Below are 22450 nucleotides of genomic sequence, written 5' to 3'. Positions count from 1 at the left end.
TGCAGGTTGCTGGGGAAAATAGGGGCGATCTTTCAAACCAACTATCAGGGTGGAGCACAGGTGAAAATATAATGCTTCCCTTAGGGTTGCCAGGTCCGTCTTCACCACCAGCGGGAGGTTTTTGGGGTGGAGAACCTAATTGCTTCCCCTTAAGCTATCTCATAAGTTCATTCTGCCACCATAGGTCTTCATGTTGTATTGGCAGCTGCCCTTAAGGAACTCACTGTATTGAGACATCTTGGGTAAATACACAGGCAAAACTTCAGTCCCTCGTCATTGTGTTTGGGACAGCAGCATTTATGAAGACTGTTCTTGGTGTGCTAAGAAGCAGAGATAGTGCGACCTTCAGGAGTGGTGAAAGTTCACTGAAACCATCCAGTATTTCGGCTTCAAGGAACTCTGCAGTTGCGTTCCCCAGCACTGTGACAGCCGAACCCAAGACAAAGCCCATCCTACAGATGTCGACAACATCTGGCTGTTCAGTGTAAGCTTAGCAACATATTCTGATAACGTCTTTGTGTCTGTACCAATCTGCATGCAAATGGACAGAAAGTGTTTTCACTATGAGCATCGGTGGCTGGAAGACCTCGAGGGCTTGGGAGAGAATGCTAAAGCATCTGCCTCATACTTTTGTGTGTGTGGTTAATTTTTCTGTATGTTTATGAATTTTGTAAGCTGCCTGGAGGCTGAACAAACACTTGTCAGTGATGTTCGAGGCTATCCTGCATTAAGCAGGAGGTTGGACTAGATGGCCTGTATGGCCACCTCCAACTTTATGATTCAATGATTCTATAAGGAGTTATGCATGAAAATTATGGCTGGCTCTGAGTCTTAGAGATGCTGAGAAGTCCTCCTCTCGAGCTCCCACTGGATGGAATGTATTCGGCACATGGCGGGTGTTCGACAGATCAATGCCCAGGCCAGTCTGTTATGCCAGGGGTTTCCTGATTGCTCCATATTGGATTTCAATAGCACTTGGGAATTTAGCAGGGAGACAAGCTGTGTCTGTGCCAAGGATGACACTACCTCAGTGGCCTATGGAGCTTCCAAATGGCCTCCAAGAACACCAGCATTGCCTCCATAAAGCCATGTACCAAATCCACCATAACTAGCAGCACAAGAAGCATGGCCTCCTACAGAAACTGGTTCACCGGTAGCTGCGCGGATGGGTCCTGGGAGGGTCACTGCTGAGGGAGGTACCTGAAACAAAACTTGGCTGGAAGGATCTGGCTTGAAAGAGGCCAAAAACACTTCATTAAATATTAGAGTGTTTAATCAGCTATGACACAGATCAGCTAATTTTATTAAATGAGTTAAACCTCTTCTACAGTCTTGTGTTTGACGTGGGGTGCTGGGGAAAATATGGGTTTGAAATATCTTTCAAACAAATAAACAATCAAGATGGAGCCAGGTGACGATGTAATGCTATCCTGGATCCAATATCTGCTAGAGCAAGACTTCATTGTTTCCTTTTTTAAATTTAAAGCAAAACCAGAGGAGCAATACCATGATAAAAAGGAAAATTTATTCAGAAGTCAAACTGCATTCAGATGTGAATACTTCCTCATCAGGAAGGAGAGAAAGACAGAGACAGAGAGGGTGACATTTATGAAATATCCACAATGTTTACATGAAAAAGTGATACATTAAAGGCCTGGGTTTGATGGACCTACATCTATTGACTTGAGCTGGGAAGAAGGGTGTTGAGCATCTCTATCCCCAGACTGCTTTTTTGCGCCTTGGATTTCTTGGCCGTTCTTGTTTTCCATTTCAAGAATGCATAGGAATCTAGCAAGGGGAGAAGCTTCCTCTGCGCCCTGTGATGAGGCTGCCTCTGCGTGCCCCGATGAGACTGCTTCTGGGCCCACAAATGAGACTGCCTCTGCTGCCCCCATAGCTCCCCAAATGGCCTCCAAGAGCCCCTCCAAAACCACCAGCACCACCTCCAATAACATTTCTTCCATAACTAACAGCACATGGAGTGTTGCCTCCTACAGAAACTGGTTCCCCGGTAGCAGAGAGGATGGGTCCTGGGAGGGTCAAGACGACGGGAGGTGGCTGAACCACAACCTCTGCTGGAGGGATCTGGTTGATGCAGGAAGGATTGACCCCTGAAAGAATGCCAAGGCTAGCGGAGGGCACCCCAGATGCATAGCCGTGGCCAAGGCCTGCTGATCCAAAGCCAATGACTGGACTGGAGGTCACGGAGGGAACTGCAAATGCTGGGGCCGCAGAGCCAAAGCCAGAGCTACCATAGTGGAGGCCACCATAGCCAAGACCTGCTGATCCAAAGCCAACAGCCGGAGCAGAGGCGCAGGATGGGACTGCAAAGGATGGTCCACAGTGAGGCATATTTGAGTGGTGGAGGGTGAGTCTGTGATAACATTAGAAAGGACAGAAATATAATTATACACAAGAAGATCTGTGAGACTCAGTATGAATGAATATCTGTAAAATGAACCCTACAGAATTAATCCATCAGCCCCCAAATATTCAACACAGAATGTATATAGGAGAAGTAGTGGAAGCCAGTTGAAGAAAATTGAAGGGTGTGTGTGTCAACAATGAAAATCATCACATTGCTTCTGACTGACTCCTCTTTATAAACAAGGAAAACATGAACATTTTCAAAGTACCTTCCTGAAACTGAGAATTATAGTAAAACGAAAAAGGATCACAGATTCTGCCGTGGTAATTGTAGAACATCTAAAACTGATCTGATAGTGTACTTATAACTGGTCTCATACCAGCTTACAGTTGCCTACCTCTCCTCCCCCCACAACAGGCACTTTGTGAGGTAGGTGGGGCTGAGAGAGTTTGAAGAGAACTGTGCCTAGCCCAAGATCACCCAGCAGGACTCACATGGAGGAATGAGGAAACCAACCCAGTTCTCCAGATTAGAGTCCCCCGCTCTTAACCATGACACTGCATTGGCTAGGCCATCTAGACGCGCATTTTAGTTTGTATCATCTCATCTAGATTCCATCAGAAGAACTTAAGAAAAGCCTTGCTTGATCAGACCAGTGGTCCATCTAGTCCAGCATCCTGTCTTACACAGTGTCCAACCAATTCTTCTGGATAGCCAACAAAAAGAAATAGAAGCTATGGCCTTCCCTAATTCCCTCTGAATCCGAAGGCTCCCTTTCGTCACCATGGCTAGTAGCTACTGATAGATCTCTCCCCCATGTGTCAATCTCTTCCCCTTGTACAGCTGTCTATATCTGTAGATATTACTACATCCTCTGGCAGCAGATTGTGAAAGGTGACAGAAAGTCACACAGGCTACCCTGCCACAATTGGTATCAGAGTGATAGAGATTAAAACAAGCAAAAATCCCACAAAGAAACAAAAACAATATAATCAATGTGAACGGTCAAATCTATAATACAAATCTATAATACAAAGGTACATTGTTTTATACCAGCTTAGCCACCAAAGAATTAAAGGAAATATAATGTGGTAAGCATTATGAGGATCCAGGTAGGATGTTCAAAAAGTTTTATCTATGGGGATCGATTCCATCACCAGACTTTTCCAGCGAAGAACCCTATAGTTAAAGTATTAGCTCTGGCGTACAAAGTCTGTCTCTAAACTTATTTCAGTTGGTGTGGTTTGGTTTGGCTTTAGCCAAGCTTACCTGCTTCTTGGGGAAGTTGAAGGCAAAAATGTGAAAGAGATTAAACTGAATAACTGGAGAGGTGCAGGAGCTTTTATACTGACTCTGTGGCATTCTTTTTTATTTAGATATTGCTTTTTGCCCACAAGAACAGAATAAGTCACCTTCAAATGTGTTGTTTTAATCACATCCAAAATTATCTTTGAAGCCTCAAAGTTTTTTTTAATCCAAGGAATGTTGCAGTCATCAGCTTGCTGTCATAATTAAATTCCATCATCTTTGCCTTTTCCAGTTAATTTTCTGCAGCAGATTTTGACTGAGTAAACAATCCTCAAAGAACAATCCTTATTTCACATAGTGAGACTTACATATTTAAAAACATGAGGGAAGTTTAGGGAATTGTTCCCTGATGAATTTGTCATTTGAAATGGCCATATTGTACGTACATTATCAGATCAGTTTTACAAGTTCTACAATTCCCATGGCAGAATCTGTGATCCTTTTTCATTCAGAAAGGTACCTTGAAAATGTTCAGAGAAGTCCAATGGTGAAGGGCACAGTGGTGGGTGGTAGGGTTTAGGGTTTAGGGCACTATAGGCTTTTCTAAAAGAAAAGATAGTAAATAACAATGTATTAGTAGCGTATTAGTGCTCTGTATATGTTTTTGTGTATTTTATGTTTTTGTTGTTGTTGTATTGGATTATGATTTTTTATTATTATTATTATTGTATGTTTTATTATAAAAAGCAATAAAAAAATTAAAAAAGAAAAGAAAATGTTCAGAGAGTTTTCCTTGTTTAGAAAGAGTAGTGTTCTGCACATCGATATACCCAAACCAAAATTTAACCTGAAATTAGTCATTTTGGCAATATTCGGGTTTTGGGTTGACCAAACACCAAAACCTGGGAATCTTCCCAAAGCCGAACAGGCAATTCCTGAAATAGCCAAATAAATATTTATTTATAAATATTTGGCCTTTTTTGGGGATCGGGTATTTGCCTTTGCTCAGATCACAGCTTGATGCTTTCACCCATTTTTCTATTTTTGACTGGTTTTCTTAGGGCCCCATGGGGCCCTTATGCAGTAGTGGTCATGTGATTGGATCCAGCTTGGTCTGACCAACCAGGCAGTGGGCTGATATGCAATTCTGTATCGAGCATAAGGGTTATTTCAAAGTCGGGGCTCACCCAGTCCTGCCCGGAAGGATATACCCTCCAATGAAAAAACGCCTGCTTCTTCAGCTGCTTATTGGGCTTCTGAAGAAGACCCCTCACCCTCTGGGATGAGCAATCTCCTTCACAAAAGCTGTCTTGCTCATGATTTTGGCTGGCTCCGGTATCACCTCCCCCCATGAAAACCTGCTTTCAAAAAGAAGGTCACTCCAAGTAGAGGCTTTGTTTCCCCACACCATGACCATCTCTTGAAATCAGATTTTTGATGGCTATAATAAAGGACTGTTATTTGCCACCAAAATAAATGTTTTCTGTGCCTTATATTTTTTTCATTTAAGCCGTTTTCCTCAGTTTGGAAGCTAATTTGCATTGGAATCATGCTATGTGCCCCAGATACAAATGGAGCCCCCAGAATATTGTTGAAGGCTTTCACGGTCAGAGTTCATTGGTTCTTCTGGGTTATCCGGGCTGTGTAACCATGGTCTTGGTATTTTCTTTCCTGACGTTTCGCCAGCAGCTGTGGCAGGCATCTTCAGAGGAGTAACATTGAAGGACAGTGTCTCTCCCAGAGCCCCCAGACTTTGAGGTGCCAGCCTGCCATTTGGCTCTTTTCCCCAGTCCTCGGCAATGCTGAACTTCTGAACCTGAAAACCGATGGACAGCTCAGTTTGCAAATGCCTGGAGGATGGAGGTGACCCCTTTGCTGGCCCATAAAACTGGATTCCTTGACCCAAAGTTCTCCAAACTTTGGTGTCCATCTAACAAGAGATTCTTGCAGCCACTCTGCAAATTTGGTGATTCTATCTCCAAAAGTGCTCCAACATGAGCTTCGAAAAAAATCCCCATAGACTATAATGGACCCAAAATTTTGGGTAAACCCGGAAAAAAAGCTGAAATACTCCTTTACCAGTATGGATATTTTGCTTATTCTGGGTTTACCATAAAAAAATGGGCCCAATAAATCTGAACCCAAAATTTACCAATTTTTTTTGCATGACGCTAATAAAGAGGAATCATTCAACATTACATATTTTACTTTCCCCTTAAATATTATTTGTGTTGTTTTTCCTGTCCTATAAAGTGCAGCTGGCAACCAAAACTGAAAAAAAGAAAAAAAGTAAATTGTTTTTTTCCACTTTCATTTTATTTTCTGTTAATAATTTAGACTATATTTATTAATTAGTTGCAACAATACAACCTTGGAATCTAGAGGGAAGGTTGTCCCTAGAATCATAGAGTTGGAAGAGGCCATATAGGCCATCTATACCAACCCCTTGCTTAATGCAGGATCAGCATTAAGCAAGGGGTTATAGACACCTGAAGCCCTGCACTTTCAATTTCCTTTAGACCTGACTCTCCTAGGTAGGCCTCTCCTGTTTGCTCTCCTTCATTTAAATCCCTATGTTGGACATCTCCTATCCGTTGTGGTGTCATTTTAAAGCCCTCCTGATTAATCTCTCCAGGTTTCTTCCAAAAACATTCTTCTCCAACCTTGAAAGGTGATTTCCACTGCATGCTAGTAGGTTGTCGTCCCGAAGTCCTAGCCCAGGGTCCCAGAATCCAAATCGCTTCTGCCATTACTGCCAACACAGCCAGTGGTTCACCTCCATTTCTTTCTGTTTCCATTGAATTCCCTTTCCTCTGATGGGAAGGATTGAAGAGAACACCCCCTGTGCCCCCATTCCCTTCAACATCCCCCCAAGAGCTTCAATCTGAATGTGTTTGATGGTGTTCATGGTTGTTTCATTGACTCCCACATGTAACAACACAAATGAGTACTGATCTGTAGGTTTGACCAGTTTTGGTATCTGGTCTACTATACCTTTAATTTTTGCCCCTGGCAAGTAACACAATTCTCGGGCCATGGGGTCAGGCCTGAAAACATGACGTTCCATACCCCTCAGCAGGGAGTCACCTACAACCAATACTTTCCTTTCCCTGTAATATGATCAATTCCATCTAAAATCTTAGACCAGATTAGCTTCAGAGGGTAGCTGTGTTTCTCTGCAATTGAACAGCTAGATTTGAGTCCAATGGAACTTTGGAGACAAACAGGAACTTTGGGGTGTAAGCTTTTGAGAATGTCTGATGAAGGGAGTTTTGACTGTCGAAAGCTTCTACCCCGAAGATCCTGTTGCTCTCTAAAGTGCTACTGGACTCGATTCTAGCTGTATCTCTTCCAATGCTATCCTGGAAAAACATCCCTATTTCATGCTTTCTTTAGTGGTGGCACACTACCACACAACAGGTATATAAAATAGCAGCAATATCTTCAAATCCACGAGGGACGAGTGGAGAAGCAAACCCATTTTTTGACAAAACAGAAACAAACCTTTGAAAATGAAGCAAATCGAGGCCTTTTTGGATATTCCCAGTGCAGCTCTCTTTTGCGACTGTCAATAAGAGCAGGACCATTTCTCACGGGGCTGTACGCCCCTGGGGGGCGGGAGGGAAAGAGTCTGCATGCTTTGTGGGATAGGGAATTAGTGGCATAGGGCCAACAGACAGGAATGAGTGGCTGGTTTCCAATTAGGAAGAAAAGAATGGGGAAGTCACCCGAGATTGAAAGGGAAGGGAGAGGGTAAGGCTAGAAATGACCGTGTGTCACTGTTAATTAAACTATGAAAGCTCATGATGTGACGCTGGCAAATGTTGAGAGGATTTGGCGTTGTCGTTTGATAGTGGAATGATATCTGCACAACCATCAGCAAAGAACTGCTGGCAAAACCAATGAGGGTGTTTCACATCAAGATTCCATCTTTTTATGGCCTCGAGAAGCAAGGGTGACTCTCAGGAAAGCATCCTGCTTTGGCACACACTTTGATCTTGAGACATGTCACATGTCAAAGTCAGGAAATATCTTGTTTATAAGGGAAGCAACATGCTGCACCATCCATTAGGACTGGTGAGAATTTTTTTTTTTTTAAGGGAAATAAGTCCCAAAAATTTTTTAACACTGGCTAGCAGTTTCTGTAGTAAAAATAGATGAGAATGTCAAAAGGACATTGAAATTAGGAATGCAATTTTTTTAAAGCACTGCTAAAAGCTTCAGTCTTTTATTCAGTCTATTTGGTACCAACAGGTGATGCTTTCATTTCCATTGCTTTCAGTAGGATATAATGCTGATCAGATTCCCCTTCCACAACCTCTGGTCCCACAGCTCCCATGATGCCCCTAACCAGCTCTTGCAGTGGAAAGGTTGATGGTGTAATGCCTTAGACTCCGCCGAGACACAAGGGCGATACAATCAAATTATTGCAGATGAATGCAAATGTCCATTTTGCCTGGATCAAGTAGACTCCTGAGCCCATATTCTTTTAGCATGTCCACAAAATAATTCTGTGTGAAATAAATATATCACTCCCTGGATAAAACAGCTAGATACTTTCTGAGAAGCAAATACTGTGTTATCTGTTGTCAATCAGATCGGTCAATTGTTTGAGAGATGTGGCAATTTCTCTTTATAGTGTTAAGGAAAAGTTAAATTTAATTCCCCCAATTTTTAAAGTGTGAAATGGTAGATGAATAGCCAATGGCGGTTAAAACCAGGGAAAGGAAAAAAGGAAAGGTTGACGATGATGATGAGCTGGTTTTTATACCCTGCTTTTTCTCTACCTTTAAGGAGTCTCAAAGCTGTTTACAATCACCTTTCATCCCCTACCCCACAACAGACACTTTGTGAGGCAGGTGGGGTGGAGAGAGTTTGGAGAGAACTGTGACTAGCCCAAGGTCACCCAGCAGGTTTTATGTGTAGGAGTGGGATTCTCCAGATTAGAGTCTACCGCTCTTAACCAGTACATCTTGCTGGCTGAAAGGTCAGCATCCATCCTCTGGCTCCATTGCCAATCCCAGCATGTTCTTGTGGTAGGGACAGGGACCGCCATAACCACAGTTAGATCCTGCTCGCCATCAGACCAACAGCAGAGAAGAAATGGGACAGACCTGACCTACCAAATGATTTTTGAATGTAGCCCTTCAGCCAACAGGTTTGGACACTCCTCGTTGAAGAAATATATTGGCTGCCTCAGCCTGCTGCTTGTGGGAGAGAAGAAAAAGTATCCCTCTTGTATGATTGTTTGTAACATTTATTAGTTCTTACAAAACTTGAGGTGGCTTACCAAAAACATTTAGAATAAAAGACATTAAAAATCTAAAATCAAAATTTAAAATCACTAAGAAGGATTGCTGCTATACTGAGCCAAATGCAGTCCTAAATAAAACTGTCTTTATAGGATAGTGCAGGAAAAAGACATGGAAATGAATTTTATGTGGGCCATTCATTTTTTTTAATGTCATTCCCATTTTTTTTCAAATCCTAACAATTACTATAAATACACTTTTCCCACTTCATTTTATCATTAAGTTGGAAACAAATGCCGTTAAACCTCTAGATGTTTCAAAATATTCTTTGGGCATTCATTTATTTATATACTTCATTTATACCTCACCTTCTTGTTCATTGGGGAAGCTCCCTGGAGGCGCGCTGCGGGTCTTCAAAGAGATCTGTGCCTCCCGGCCGGAAGGTGCAGATCTGTTTAAAGGGGCCAAATTCGCCAAATTTATTTGGGACACTCCGAACTCATCGAATTCGGCTCCCTGGTTTTCCCCCCTTTTTGAGTTCAGTTCATCCGAACAGAAAAACTGCCGAATTGCGGGAAATTTGGCTGTTTTTCGGTTCGGACCGAACCGAATCAACAGCCCTAGTGTCATCTACAGACAAAAGATTATCCATATGAAATTTCATGATAATATTTTTCATCCTGATATCAAAGAAGGAAATCAAAATCTCTCTGGCTTTTGTTTTCTGTACTCGAGTTGACAAGGGGATTCTGTATATTTTATTTATTGCATAGTCCAATTCTTGTTCATTTAATTGAAATATGTGGGCAAGTGATTTAATCATGGTCTGTCTAGTGCCTCCCAGTCTTTCTGGCAAATTGCGTATTCACAGGTTAGATTCTCTCAACTGTAGGTCCAAAACAGCCAATTGATCCTTCACCCTCTGTTCCTGAAATTGTAATCCTTTAATTTGTTGTGCTTGGAGTTCCATGTCCATATTAGCTTCTTTCAATTCTCCAGTAATATTTTTAACTGTAGATTCCATCTGGTTCATGCCATTTTTCATTACTATGATTTGATTTTTTATTTCCTTGATCTCATTTATAAAGCCGTCAAGTTTTTGAGAAATAAATAAAGTCATTTGTGTAGCTGATTGTTCTTGTTATTTTAAGATCTGTTAAAAATTCTTGACAAGCAATTCTTGTATCTCTTGATAATTAATTTCCATGGTTGTCTGTGTCTTTTTGTATTTTCCAGAGTGATAAGTCAAATGCAGGCAAGTAATTCAATACAGAATAGCTACTAAGTAGATGAAAGTCTCTGGTTTGGCTGTAAAACTTTTTCCAGGAAGTTTACAAGAAACTGTAGGGCAGTGGACTTTCTGTCGCTCCGACTCTATGATCAGGAAAAGTAGGATTTATTTTGATGCTGCACTGAGTGAGGCCCATCTGGCCCATCCACCCACTGTGATTTCCTGTATTCCTAGATAAGCCTCTTCCTGAGTAGAAACGTGGGTGGAGGACTGTCTTAGGGCAGAGAAATGAAGAAATGAAAGTGAAAAGTTCCTCCTCCCCCCTTCTATGCCACAACCGCCGGTTAGTAGCTATTCACATCAATCAGTTCTATGTGATTGTTTTGTTTGCCTGCTAATTCCATTTAAAATTTGGTAAAATAGCCTTTTCAGTCGGAAGATCAATTGGAATCCTGGGCAGAGGGGTGTAGAGTCTTTTGCCAGTTTTTTAAAAGGTTTTAGTAGTTGAGAATTAGATTTGTAAACAAAAGGAGTTCTTGTAACTTACTTGGATGTTGGAGGTCGGGGTTCTTCTGCTATTATCTTGTTCAATATGTAGTGTAAGATAGAAGAGATTGGAGCCTGAGTCCGTGACGCATTCGTGGCGGTGGAGTCCTCCTCAGCCGGCGGAGCTCAACCAGCTCTCCCCCGTGCAAGCATCCTTGTGGGGGGGGAGTGGGAGTCAACCGCTCTTCTTCGGCAGCAGGGGTTGCCTGCTTCCCGATCCACTTTTTAGGATCGGTATCGGGGCTTCCAATGGGGTGCCTCGGCTCAAAATGCCTCTTGGTTCCCCTGAGAGGGCTCGGGGGACATCTTGCTCGGATCAACTTCTACCGGACGTTTTTTCACACTGCCTCTTTCTTCTAACAGAATCTTTTCCATTGCAAGAAAAGGCCCGGCAACTCGGGCTGCATCAACTGAAATATAGTGTCCAGATCATGTGAAGTGATGGTATCGCTTTACTCTGCTCTGGTTAGACCTCACCTAGAGTACTGTGTTCAGTTTTGGGCACCACAATTCAAGAAGGACATAGACAAGCTGGAATGTGTCCAGAGGAAAGCAACAAAGATGGTGAGGGGTCTGGAGACCAAGTCCTATGAGGAAAGGTTGAAGGAGCTGGGTATGTTTAGCCTGAAGAGGAGAAGACTGAGAGGGGATATGATAATCATCTTCAAGTACTTGAAAGGATGTCATATTGAGGATGGTGCCGAGTTGTTTTCTGTTGCCCCAGAAGGTCAGACCAAAACCAACGGGTTGAAATTAAATTAGGTTGTATGTACTCCAGATAACTCCCAGAATCCTCTGCAATAGGCAAACAAGCCAGCGCAGAACCCTATGCATCAGATAGACTCTTAGAAATTTTGAGTGGGCTCAGGTAGGCGGCTGGGATTCCAGATCGTGAGGAGAGTGACAAAGATGGTGAGGGGTCTGGAGACTAAGTCCTATGAGGAAAGGTTGAAGGAGCTGGGTATATTTAGCCTGGAGAGGAGAAGACTGAGAGGGGATATGATAGCCATGTTCAAGTACTTGAAGGGCTGTCATATGGAGGCCACTGAGTCTAAACATCAACGTTACCAGCTGTGTTATGTGTGTGTTAATTGCCGTCAAGTCGCTTCCGACTCATGGCGACCCTCTGAATGAAAGTCCTCCAAAACATCCTATCTTTGACAGCCTTGTTCAGATCTTGCAAATTGAGGGCTGTGGCTTCCTTTATTGAGTCCATCCATCTCTTGTTGTGTCTTCCTCTTTTCCTGCTGCTCTCAACGTTTCCTAGCATGACTGTCTTTTCCAGTGACTCTTGTCTTCTCATTAGGGCTGTCAATTCGGTTCGGTCCGAACAGAAAATCAACCGAATTCTCCTCGATTCGGCGCTTTTCTGTTCGGATGGATCCGAACTCAAAAGTGGCGGGCAACCGGGGGGGCCGAATTCAGCGAGTTCGGGAGTTCGCGAATAAATCCGGCAAATTCGGCCGTCAGTAAGCAGGCGCGGGGTGCCCTTTAAACTGATCTGCGCCTCCCAGCCGGGAGGCGCAGATCAGTTTAAAGGGTAGCCCGCCCCCCTTCAGGGGAGCCGGCTGAAGAGGCGCGGGGTGCCCTTTAAACTGATCTGCGCCTCCCGGCCGGGAGGCACAGATAAGTTTAAAGGGTAGCCCGCCCCCCTTCAGGGGAGCCGGCTGAAGAGGCGCGGGGTGCCCTTTAAACTGATCTGTGCCTCCCGGCCGGGAGGCACAGATCAGTTTAAAGGGCAGCCCGCCCCCCTTCAGGGGAGCCGGCTGAAGAGGCGCGGGGTGCCCTTTAAACTGATCTGCGCCTCCCAGGCGGGAGGCACAGATCAGTTTAAAGGATAGCCCGCCCCCCTTCAGGGGAGCCCGCTGAAGAGGCGCGGGCTGCCCCTTAAACTGATCTGCTCCTCCCGGCCGGGAGGCGCAGATCAGTTTAAAGGGCAGCCCGCCCCCCTTCAGGGGAGCCCGCTGAAGAGGCGCGGGGTGCCCTTTAAACTGATCTGTGCCTCCCGGCCGGGAGGCACAGATCAGTTTAAAGGGCAGCCCGCGCCTCTCCAGGGGAGCCCGCTGAAAGGTGCAGGCTGCCCTTTAAACTGACCTGCGCCTCCCAGCTGGGAGGCTCAGATCAGTTTAAAGGGCCCCGCGCGCCTTCAGGGAATCCCTCTGAAGGCGCGCGGGGGCCGAATTTTCCCCCGAACTCCGGATCCCCCCGAATTTCCGGGGATCCGAAGCGGGGGAGTTCGGACTTCGGCACGGCCTGAATAAAAACGGGCTGAATTTTGCCGAATCCGAACTGTACCGAATTTTTTTTTTGACAGCCCTACTTCTCATGATGTGACCAAAATACAATAGCCTCAGTTTAGCCATTTTAGCTCCTAGGGTCAGTTCAGGCTTGATTTGATCTATAACCCACTGATTTGTTTTTTTGGCAGTCCACGGTATACGTAACATTCTCCTCCAACACCACATTTCAAAGGAATCTATTTTCTTCCTATCAGCTTTCTTCAATGTCCAGCTTTCACACCCATACAAAGTAATAGGAAATATGATGCCATGAATTAATCCAATCTTGGTGGCCAGTGACACATCCTTACACTTCAAAATCTTTTCTATCTAGCTGTAGAGGTGATATAAAAATCGCCTACAACAAGCTAATCAAGAACACCAGAAAGGAAAGTAGACAGAATGAAATGAGGCTGACGCGTTACAGATTTTAGTAGAGCTGCTTACTTAGTAAAAACTCCTCAGGACATTTAATTGAACATGAAAAGATCCAGATTTTCATCACTGTAGAGTGTTAATGACTGCATAATTCATCTGCCACTTCTGGAATGATTGAAGTAAACCTGCATCTGATGAAACCAGCAGATTTTGACGGCATTCTAATTAAGAGCTGGAGTGTAAAGGGGCATCCCAAAATTGAAAAGAACCCCACAGTGCAGTATAAAAGCTCTGGTGTCTCTCCATCCTTCCAACAGCTTCACCTTGTGCCTTCCTCTTGCCGTTCTACTCTTCAGACTCCTCAGAGAAGTAGGTAAGTTTGGATTATGTGTACTGAGATAAGATTTCAGTGAGACTATACCTCTGTGACTCTAATATCGCCTTCTCTGTTGTGTGTCTGCGGTGCATGATTGTTGGTAGAACATAGCGTTGCCAGGTCCCTCTTTGCCACCGGTGGGAGATTTTGGGGGTAGAGCCTGAGGAGGGTGGGGTTTGGGGAGGGGAGGGACTTCAATGCCATAGAATTCAATTGCCAAAGTGGCCATTTTCTCCAGGGGAATTGATCTCTATCGGCTGGAGAACAGTTGTAATGGCAGGAAAGTTACTACCTGGTGGTTGGCAACCCTACTAATAGAACAGCTAGATTAAAGGACAGGAGCATCTCAGAGAACAACATGATTTGGGGGGTGGGGGTGGCGTATGAGTTTTTGAGAGTCAAAGCTGCCAAAAGCTTATACCACAAAAATCTTGTTAGTCTCTAAGGGGCTAACTGGAATCAAATTGAGATTTTTACTGCAGTCCAAATACGCCTACCACGAAACCAACGTCATGATGGTTTGTAATCTTTCTGGGGCATCCCCCCCCAAAAACACATAGGAATGTGCAATTCCTCAACTTTTTCTGAGAATTCACAGCACTGAATGCTCATTGTTTTAACTTTCCTGACCTTGACATTTCTCTACCAAAGAAATTATATCAACTTTCTTCAGCCAAAACTCCTGTAATCCTTTGAAAGGTACCAGTTGAAATCTATATAGGATCCCATCTGTATATGGGAAGTCTTTGTATCCCCATCGTACTACAACCCCCATGATTCCTTTCAGCTAAACCTGGTATCAAACAAATCTACTCTTTTTTCTTGATTCTGCCAAACCAATCGGGTGCATTTGATTTCTTAGGTGAATATATATATATATATATATATATATATATATATATATATATATATATATATATATATATATATATATATATATATATATATATATATATATATTACCGCCTTCTCACCTGTCTAATACTGGCATGCTGCTTACATCACAACTGTTTCCGACAAGGAATTATTACACAGAAGTAATGACACATGTAATTTATCTCCCTTCTGCTTTCAATTGCTTATCTTGCAGAAATGGCTCTGGTGCATACAGGTTTTAGGGGTGGAGCCTAAGGAGGGTGTGGTTTGGGGAAGGGAGAGACTTCAATGCCATAGAGTTCAGTTGCCAAAGCAGCCATTTTCTCCAGGTGAACTGATCTCTATGGCTGGGGATCAGTTGTAACAGCAGGAGATCTCCAGTTACTACCTGGTGGTTGGCAACATTATTCTATAGGGTTGCCAGGTCCCCCCTGGCTACCCGTGGGGGATGGGGGAGTAGGGTTGCCAGATCCAAGTGGGAAATTCCTGGAAATATGGGGATGGAAACTGGGCAAGACAGGGACCTCAGTAGGGTACAGTGTCATAAAGTCCACCCCCAAACAGAGGCAGCGTGGTGTAGAGGTTAACAGTGGTGGTTTGGAGTGGTGGACTCTGATCTGGAGCACCAGGTTTGATTCCCCACTCCCCCACATGAAGCCAAGTGGGTGACCTTGGGCTAATCACAGCTCTCTCAGCCCCACCTACTTCACAGGGTGTCTGTCTGTTGTGGGGAGGGGGAGGGAAGGTGATTGTGAGCCGGTTTGATTCTTCCTTAAGTGATAGAGAAAGTCGGCAAATAAAAACCAACTCTTCTTCTTCAATGTCCCCAATGTGTTGGGATCCCTGTGTTTCGCTGGGCTAGATTTTCTGTATCATGGGAGGACATTGTTCTGAGTACAAGACACACAGAGCCTCACGAACTTTCCATGTATAATAATATCTTTGTTCTTCCTTATGTTCTCGCAGACTCACCTTCATTGCTTAGACATGGCATACTGTGGACCATCCTTTGCAGTCCCATCCTGCGCCTCTGCTCCGACTGTTGGCTTTGGATCAGCAGGTCTCGGCTACGGTGGCCTCCACTATGGTGGCTCTGGCTTTGCCTCTGGGGGCCCATCATTTGCCGTTCCCTCTGTGGCCTCCAGCCCAGTTGTTGGCTTTGGATCAGCAGGCCTTGGACACGGCTATGCATCCGGGGTGCCCTCCGCTAGCCTTGGCATTCTTTCAGGCGTCAATCCTTCCTGCATCAACCAGATCCCTCCAGCAGAAGTTTTGGTTCAGCCACCTCCCGTCGTCTTGACCCTCCCAGGACCCATCCTCTCTGCTACTGGGGAACCAGTTTCTGTAGGAGGCAACACTCCATGTGCTGTTAGTTATGGAAGAAATGTTATTGGAGGTGGTGCTGGTGGTTTTGGAGGGGCTCTTGGAGGCCATTTGGGGAGCTATGGGGGCAGCAGAGGCAGTCTCATTTGTGGGCCCAGAAGCAGTCTCATCGGGGCGCGCAGAGGCAGCCTCATCACGGGGCGTAGAGGAAGCTTCTCCCCTTGCTAGATTCCTATGCATAATTGAAATGGAAAAGAAGAACGGTCTAGAAATCCATGGCGTAACCAACAAGTCTGGGGGCAGAGATGCTCAACACCCTTCATCCCAGCTCAGGTCAATCGATGGAGGTGGGCCTATCAGCATCCCTGAAACCCAGGCCAAATTATACCTTTCATGTATCCCTTTTTAATCTAAACATGGTGATTATTCTATAAATGTCATCCTTCTCCCTCTTTCTCTCCTTCTACATGAGGAAGCTGTTCGCATCTGAATGTCAGGGGGGTTTTTGTCCTCTTTCCAGCCATTTGTTGTTTGTCTTCTGAATAAATTTCCTTTTTATCATGACATTGCTCTTCTGGTTTTGCTTTGACCTTAAAAAGAAAATAAAAGAACATCTTACAGGAGCAGATATTGGATTCAGGATAGTGTTACATCCGCACTTGTGCTCTACTTTGATTGTCTATTTGTTTGAAAGACCGCCCCTATTTTCCCCAGCACCCCACATAAAGACACAAGAACATAGCTTAGGTTTAACTCATTGATTAAAATTAGCTGATTGATAGGTAGGGTTGCCAACTGCCAAATAGGAGCAGGAGATCTCCTGCTAATTCAACTGATCAGTTCACCTGGAGAAAAATGGGCGCTTTGGCAATTGAACTCTATGGCATTGAAGTCCCTCCCCTCCCCAACCCCCGCCCTCTTCAGGCTTCGCCCCCAAAATCTCCCACCAGTTGTGAAGAGGGACCTGGCAACTCTATTGATAGGGTCACCAACCTCCAAGTAACCCAAAACAAAAACCCAGCAACTATGGTCAAATTGAAATCACAATAACATGTACATTTTCTTAGCTGAACAACTGCATATGAACATGTATGGCGTACAAATTCTATATATTTGTTACCACATAAATAGCTAGCTAGCAACGCACTATCATGCAGAAAATTGTAATCAGATAACAACAATCTCCAATGTATAAGATAGAAAGTCCAATTCCATATCAGCATGGTAAAGTCTGAAACCAAGGTTGGAAAGATACTACCTCTGAAATGCTAGATTTGCCCTGAGGTCTTTGTTTCATTTAAAGAAACTAGATGTTTGTGTACTACCCCAATGCCATTTTTAGACTGCAACTCCCTTCCCTCATCATGTGTTGTGTTTATGCCATGTTGAGAACCGTTTCCCTTGCAAGAAAAAACTGAGGAAAAGTAGAAATTGAGCCAGTTCTGCCCTCTCTTCATCTCCTGTTACAATTTCATGGTTGCTGGTTTTTTGTTGTGAACCTCCAGGTAATAGCTGGAGATCTGCTATTACAACTGATCTCCAGCCGATATAAATCAGTTCACCTGGAGAAAATGGCCACTTTGGCAATTGGACTTTATGGTACTGAAGTTCCTCCCCTCCCCAAACCCTGCTCTCCTCAAGCTCCATCCCAAAAACCTCTTGCCGGTGGCGAAGAGGGACCTGACAACCTTACTGATCGACATCACCACTAATTAAATATGCTAATATTTAATGTGGTACTAGGCAGCCCTTTGTTTGGCAAATGTGAAGTGGGGGGGAGTTAGTTGTGAATTTCCTGCATTGTGCAGAGGGTTGGACTAGATGACCCTGGTGGTCTCTTCCAACTCTATCATTCTATGATTCTGTGATTCTGTTCTATGATTCTAAATAAGCCAGCATCTTCCACCAGCCTTGTTTATCTTTGCATGCACATGTTATGCTGAGAGGTGCCAAGTCCCATCTTCTGTCCTTGATCCACCATAAAGTACCAGGTTTACAAAGATATTGCTCAAAACCAAAGATGCTCTTTCACATGCCCCATATTACTATAAAGCCATTAATGGTCTTTTCAGGACAGACCTTTAATCACGCCTGACGGCTCAAGTTGCTCGTCTCTCATCCCTGCCTATCATGAACAACCCGTCTTATCCCTGCCAAACTAGTTATGGCCTAAACAGTCAGTGACCAGGTCTAATAAGTCTAAATTCCACACTGGAGTTGTGCATATCGATAAACCCAAACCGAAAATAAACCCCAAATTAGCCGTTTCGGTACATTTCGGGATTCAGGTTTACCGAGTGCAAAAACCTGGGGATAAAGCTGACGCCAAATAGGCAATTCCTGAAAAAGCTGAATAGATATTCGGCTTTTTGTGTGCAGGTATCAACCTAGTATCTGTTTTACTAGGTTGATACCTGCACGCATAGTATTTGAAGAGACATATACTAACCAGTATTACAACTAGAACCTATCTGACCAGATGTATGAGTAATTGGGAATAGATTTTACAACCTCTGCACATGCCTGGTTGGGTTTGAACTGTTTGTATATGCATTATTAATTTATTTCTGTAAATGTGTGCAGTCTTAACAAGAGTTTTAATTAACCACTGATGAAGGCCCTATAGGCTGAAACGCGTTTGGTATGTGGTTACAGTTATCAACCTCAGGAAATGCCATTGTGCTATTTTAATGCTTTTAAATATTTTTAACCTTTATGTCCCTTCTGAAGAAGACTCCCTCACTCACGTGGATGAGCAATCTCCTTAACATGAGCTGCCCTGGTCATGACTTCGTTTGGCTCCGATATCATTTCCCCGCACCGTGTCCATCTCTTGGAATCAGATTTTTCATGACCACAATAAAGGACTGCTCACAGGATATCATTTGCCACCAAAAGGAAATGTTTCTGTGCCTTATTTCTCTTGCACTTAAGCCTTTTCCCCCGGTTTGGACCCCAGACTTTGTGACAGCCTGGATATTCTTTCTGAGTCTACATGACCACTCAGCCCCTTGCTTGTATCAAGGAGAAGGAGGGACTTTCATAGCTGGCCCAGGTCACAAGTGGTTAGACTTCGATGGGGATTTTCCTGCTCCAGCTTTCAGGGATGGATCATGGGGCGGGGGCGGGGGGCGGCAGGAGCACTTGCCCCGGGTGCAGGGAGAGGAGGGGCGCCAAAGCGAGGCTAGCTGTAGGGCAACTCTCTGCGAGCGAGACCCGGCTGCTGGCCTGCACCCTCCTGTTCAGCCTACTTGCACCACGCTCGGGAAGGAGGGAGCACACGAAGGCAATAGTTAAGAGTTGCCAAACTGCGGGTACAAGCTGGCTATCTCCTGCTATTACATCTAATCTCCAGCCAATAGAGATAATTTCACCTGGAGAAAATGGCCGCCTTTGGCAATTGGACTCTATGGCATTAAAGTCCCTCCCTTCCCCAAACCCCACCCTCCTCAGGCTCCACCCCAAAATCATCCTGCCAGTAGCAAAGAGGGTCCTGGCAACCCTAGTGATGCTGCTGCCCTTCCTCGTCAGCCAGCAGCCTAAGTAGGCTGTTGGTAGGAAGGGGCTTCATCCCCCCAGTGGTGATCCCTATGGAGGTGTGGCTCACCTGGGGTGCCACCGAGCTTCCAAGGTTGGCATAGGGGTGCGGGGTAAGATGGCGTAAAAGTGCAATTATTCTTTAACAATTCATAGAGGTCAATACAATTTATTCCATTGTTTAGAAGAGTTGCTGATTATATATGTATAATATATACATGGATTATATAAGTGTTTATAAGGTAAAAAATATGCATATAATATATGGGGGTGCCATTTGATACTTTTGCCCCCCTTCAAAAAACTGTAGCTCCAGCCCTGCCAGCCTATTCACACTCATTCCCTTTCACAACTAGGGTTTATTCTCCACTGCCACCTTCAGGCCATTAATAGAACTGCATTCAGATGACACTGATATATTAATTGCCAGGTGCCTTTTAAATTTCCTTTCTATCTTGCCTCCAATCCATTCATTTGTAGTTAATTAAAGTTAACTTTTTAAAAATAACTGCAGTCTTACTTTTTCATGGGGAAAATGCCACAAGTTGGCGGCCATCACCACATCCCGGGGCAGGGAGTTCCACAATTTAACTAGGTGTTGTGTGAAGAAAAGAGGTGCACCGTTGAGCAGCACTGCTGATCCAGAGAGCAAGTAGATGGGACAAGCAGCTGTAGAGAAGAACATCTCTTGTCTTGAAAACCCTACAGGGTGAGTATAAATCAGCTGTGACTTGATGGCAAATTTTGATCTTTTTGGGTGGCTTGAAACTGCAATGATTTCACCTAATCAAAGTGTTTGCTTGCTGGATGGAATTCTTGAAACAGTTCCCTAAAAACCTTACATGAACACATCAACACATGAAGCTGCCTTCTACTGAGTCAGACCCTTGGCCCATCAAAGTCAGTCTTGTCTACTCAGACCGGCAGCTGCTCTCCAGGGTCTCAGGCAGAGGTCTTTCCCATCACCTACTTGCCTGGTTCCGTTAACTGGAGATGCCGGGGATTGAACCTGGGACCTTCTGCACGCCAAGCAGATGCTCTACCACTGAGCCATGGCCCCTCATTTGACATTTGAATGATTTTTTGGTTAATGTTTCATTTCTTTTCAGACTGGCTATGCTGCTTCTTGCCTCTCTTTTGGATTGGGTTCTCTGGATCTGAGAGCAACTGTGTGTGTGGGGGGGAATGCCTTGACCTGAGCCTTTTCCAATATTCGGGCCTGAGGACCGAGACGACTACTGGGTACTGGATTAATATGGCCATGATTCATGCTATTAATTTAATATAGTTTTCAGCGGATTGTGTAAACTGCCTCGAGGGCTACATATTGTGGGAAAGGAGGGTAGAAAAAGTTTAAACTCAATGAATAAATAATAGGCACATCTGGAAAGAGAATGTTGGACTAGATACAGATAAAAGGAAGTATTTCTTCACACAGCACATAGTTAAATTGTGTAACTCCCTGCCCCAGGATATGGTGATGGCTGACAACTTGGAAGGCTTTGAGAGGGGAGCGGACATGTTCATGGAGGAGAGGGGCATCCATGGCTACTAGTCAAAATGGATACTAGTCATGATGCATACCTGTTCTCTCCAGGATCAGAGGAGCAGGCCTATTATCTTGGGTGCTGTGGAACACAGGTAGGATGGTGCTGCTGTAGTTGTCTTGTTTGGGGGCTTCCTAAAGGCACCTGGTTGGCAACTGTGTGAACAGACTGCTGGGCCTTGGTCTGATCCAGCATGGCTTTTCTTATGTCCTTATGTTCTTATGACTATGAGGTGCTGGATGAACAATATAGCCTTCATTAATGTAGTTTTCAGTTCATTTTGTAAGCTGCTTCAATTGCCATATGTTGTGGGAAAGGGGGGTAGGAAAGCTGTAACTCGATGAACAAATATTACACACATCCGAATACAGAATGTTGGACTAGATGGGGCATTGCCTGTCCGAGGGAAGCACTTTTAGGGTATTAGGTTAACAGACAACCAGGAAGCCAAGAGCATGATGTAGACAAAGCTTTATTAGCAATAAGAACAAAGTGAACAATTTCCCCCGCAAAGCATTTTTAAGATGGACAAAGAGCAGACTGACATACAGAACTGAGGAACTTCCTTATGAAAAAAAAAGACAAGAGAGTGAGAGCAGACATTAGTCAATATTTATAGAACAGTCACATGAAACATAGATAGGGTTGCCAGCTCTGGGTTGGGAAATACCTGGAGATTTTGGGGATGGAGCCAGAGGAAGGTGGGGTTTGAGGAGGGGAGGGTCTTCATTGGGATATAATGCCACAGAGTCCGCCTTCCAAAGCAGCCGTTTTCTCCAGGTGAACTGATCTCTGTCACCTGGAGATCAGTTGTAATAACGGGAGATCTCCAGCCACCCCCTGGAGGCTAGCAACTCTACCCATGGAAGAGATACCTGGGTCAATTTTTGAGGAGGCTTACAGCCCTCAATCTCCCCTTGACTTTAGCTAGGATTAAGGAAAAATCGGTGTAACTAAACCTGTCTAGTCTTCAGTGTGGGTCTTGGACATCTTCCCCCATGTAAACCGTCAATGAGAATTTAGTGAGGAACATAGCAGCTGCTGCCTCTGCGGCCCACGATGACATTGCCTCCTTGGCCTAGGGAGTCTCCTCCCAACTGGCCAAAACTCCCTCTGCGGAACCTGCCCCCTACTCGAACGGGATGGCCCCCATAGCTAACTGCACATGGCGTGCTTCCCCCTACTTTAACAGGGTTTCCGGTCGCAGACAGGATGGCTCCTGGGATGGTCACAACGAAGGAGGGTGGCTGGATAAGAACTTCTGCTGGTGGGATCTGGTTGATGCAGGAAGGCTGAACCCCCGAAAGCGTACCAAGACTAGCCGAAGGCACGCCGGATTCAATTACTGCTCCGTAGCCGGAGCCGATACCACCCAGACTGCCATAGCCAAGACCTGCTGATCCGAAGCCGACCATTGGAGAGGAGGCACAGGATGGGATGGCGTAGGATGGTGGTCCACAGTAAGCCATGTCTGAGTTACAGAGATGAG

General features: G+C 44.6%; 2 protein-coding genes across 3 annotated transcripts; one reads left to right on the top strand and one right to left on the bottom strand.

Moving 5' to 3' along the window:
- Window positions 1–1788: 1788 nt before the first annotated feature.
- LOC130481202 (claw keratin-like) lies at window positions 1789–22450 on the bottom strand. 2 transcript variants are annotated; one of them, XM_056853939.1, is made up of 2 exons: window positions 22446–22450; window positions 1789–2368 (listed from the first exon to the last, which is right to left on the bottom strand). In XM_056853939.1, exon 2 carries the CDS (start codon window positions 2350–2352, stop codon window positions 1789–1791), a length of 564 nt encoding a protein of 187 aa, XP_056709917.1. In that variant the 5' UTR covers window positions 2353–2368; window positions 22446–22450. The 2 variants fall into 2 exon arrangements, with proteins under 2 accessions (XP_056709917.1, XP_056709915.1); XM_056853937.1 differs by lacking the exon at window positions 22446–22450 and adding an exon at window positions 3638–3642 and having other exon boundaries at window positions 1789–2374.
- On the top strand, window positions 13630–16105 carry LOC130481201 (claw keratin-like). The gene is made up of 2 exons (XM_056853936.1): window positions 13630–13675; window positions 15521–16105. Exon 2 carries the CDS (start codon window positions 15542–15544, stop codon window positions 16103–16105), a length of 564 nt encoding a protein of 187 aa, XP_056709914.1. The 5' UTR covers window positions 13630–13675; window positions 15521–15541.

This window comes from Euleptes europaea, chromosome 7 (genome assembly GCF_029931775.1).
Source record: "Euleptes europaea isolate rEulEur1 chromosome 7, rEulEur1.hap1, whole genome shotgun sequence".
Lineage (NCBI taxonomy): Eukaryota > Metazoa > Chordata > Lepidosauria > Squamata > Sphaerodactylidae > Euleptes > Euleptes europaea.
Note: the sequence above shows the minus strand (reverse complement) of the source record. Positions and strands in the feature narration are given on the sequence as shown.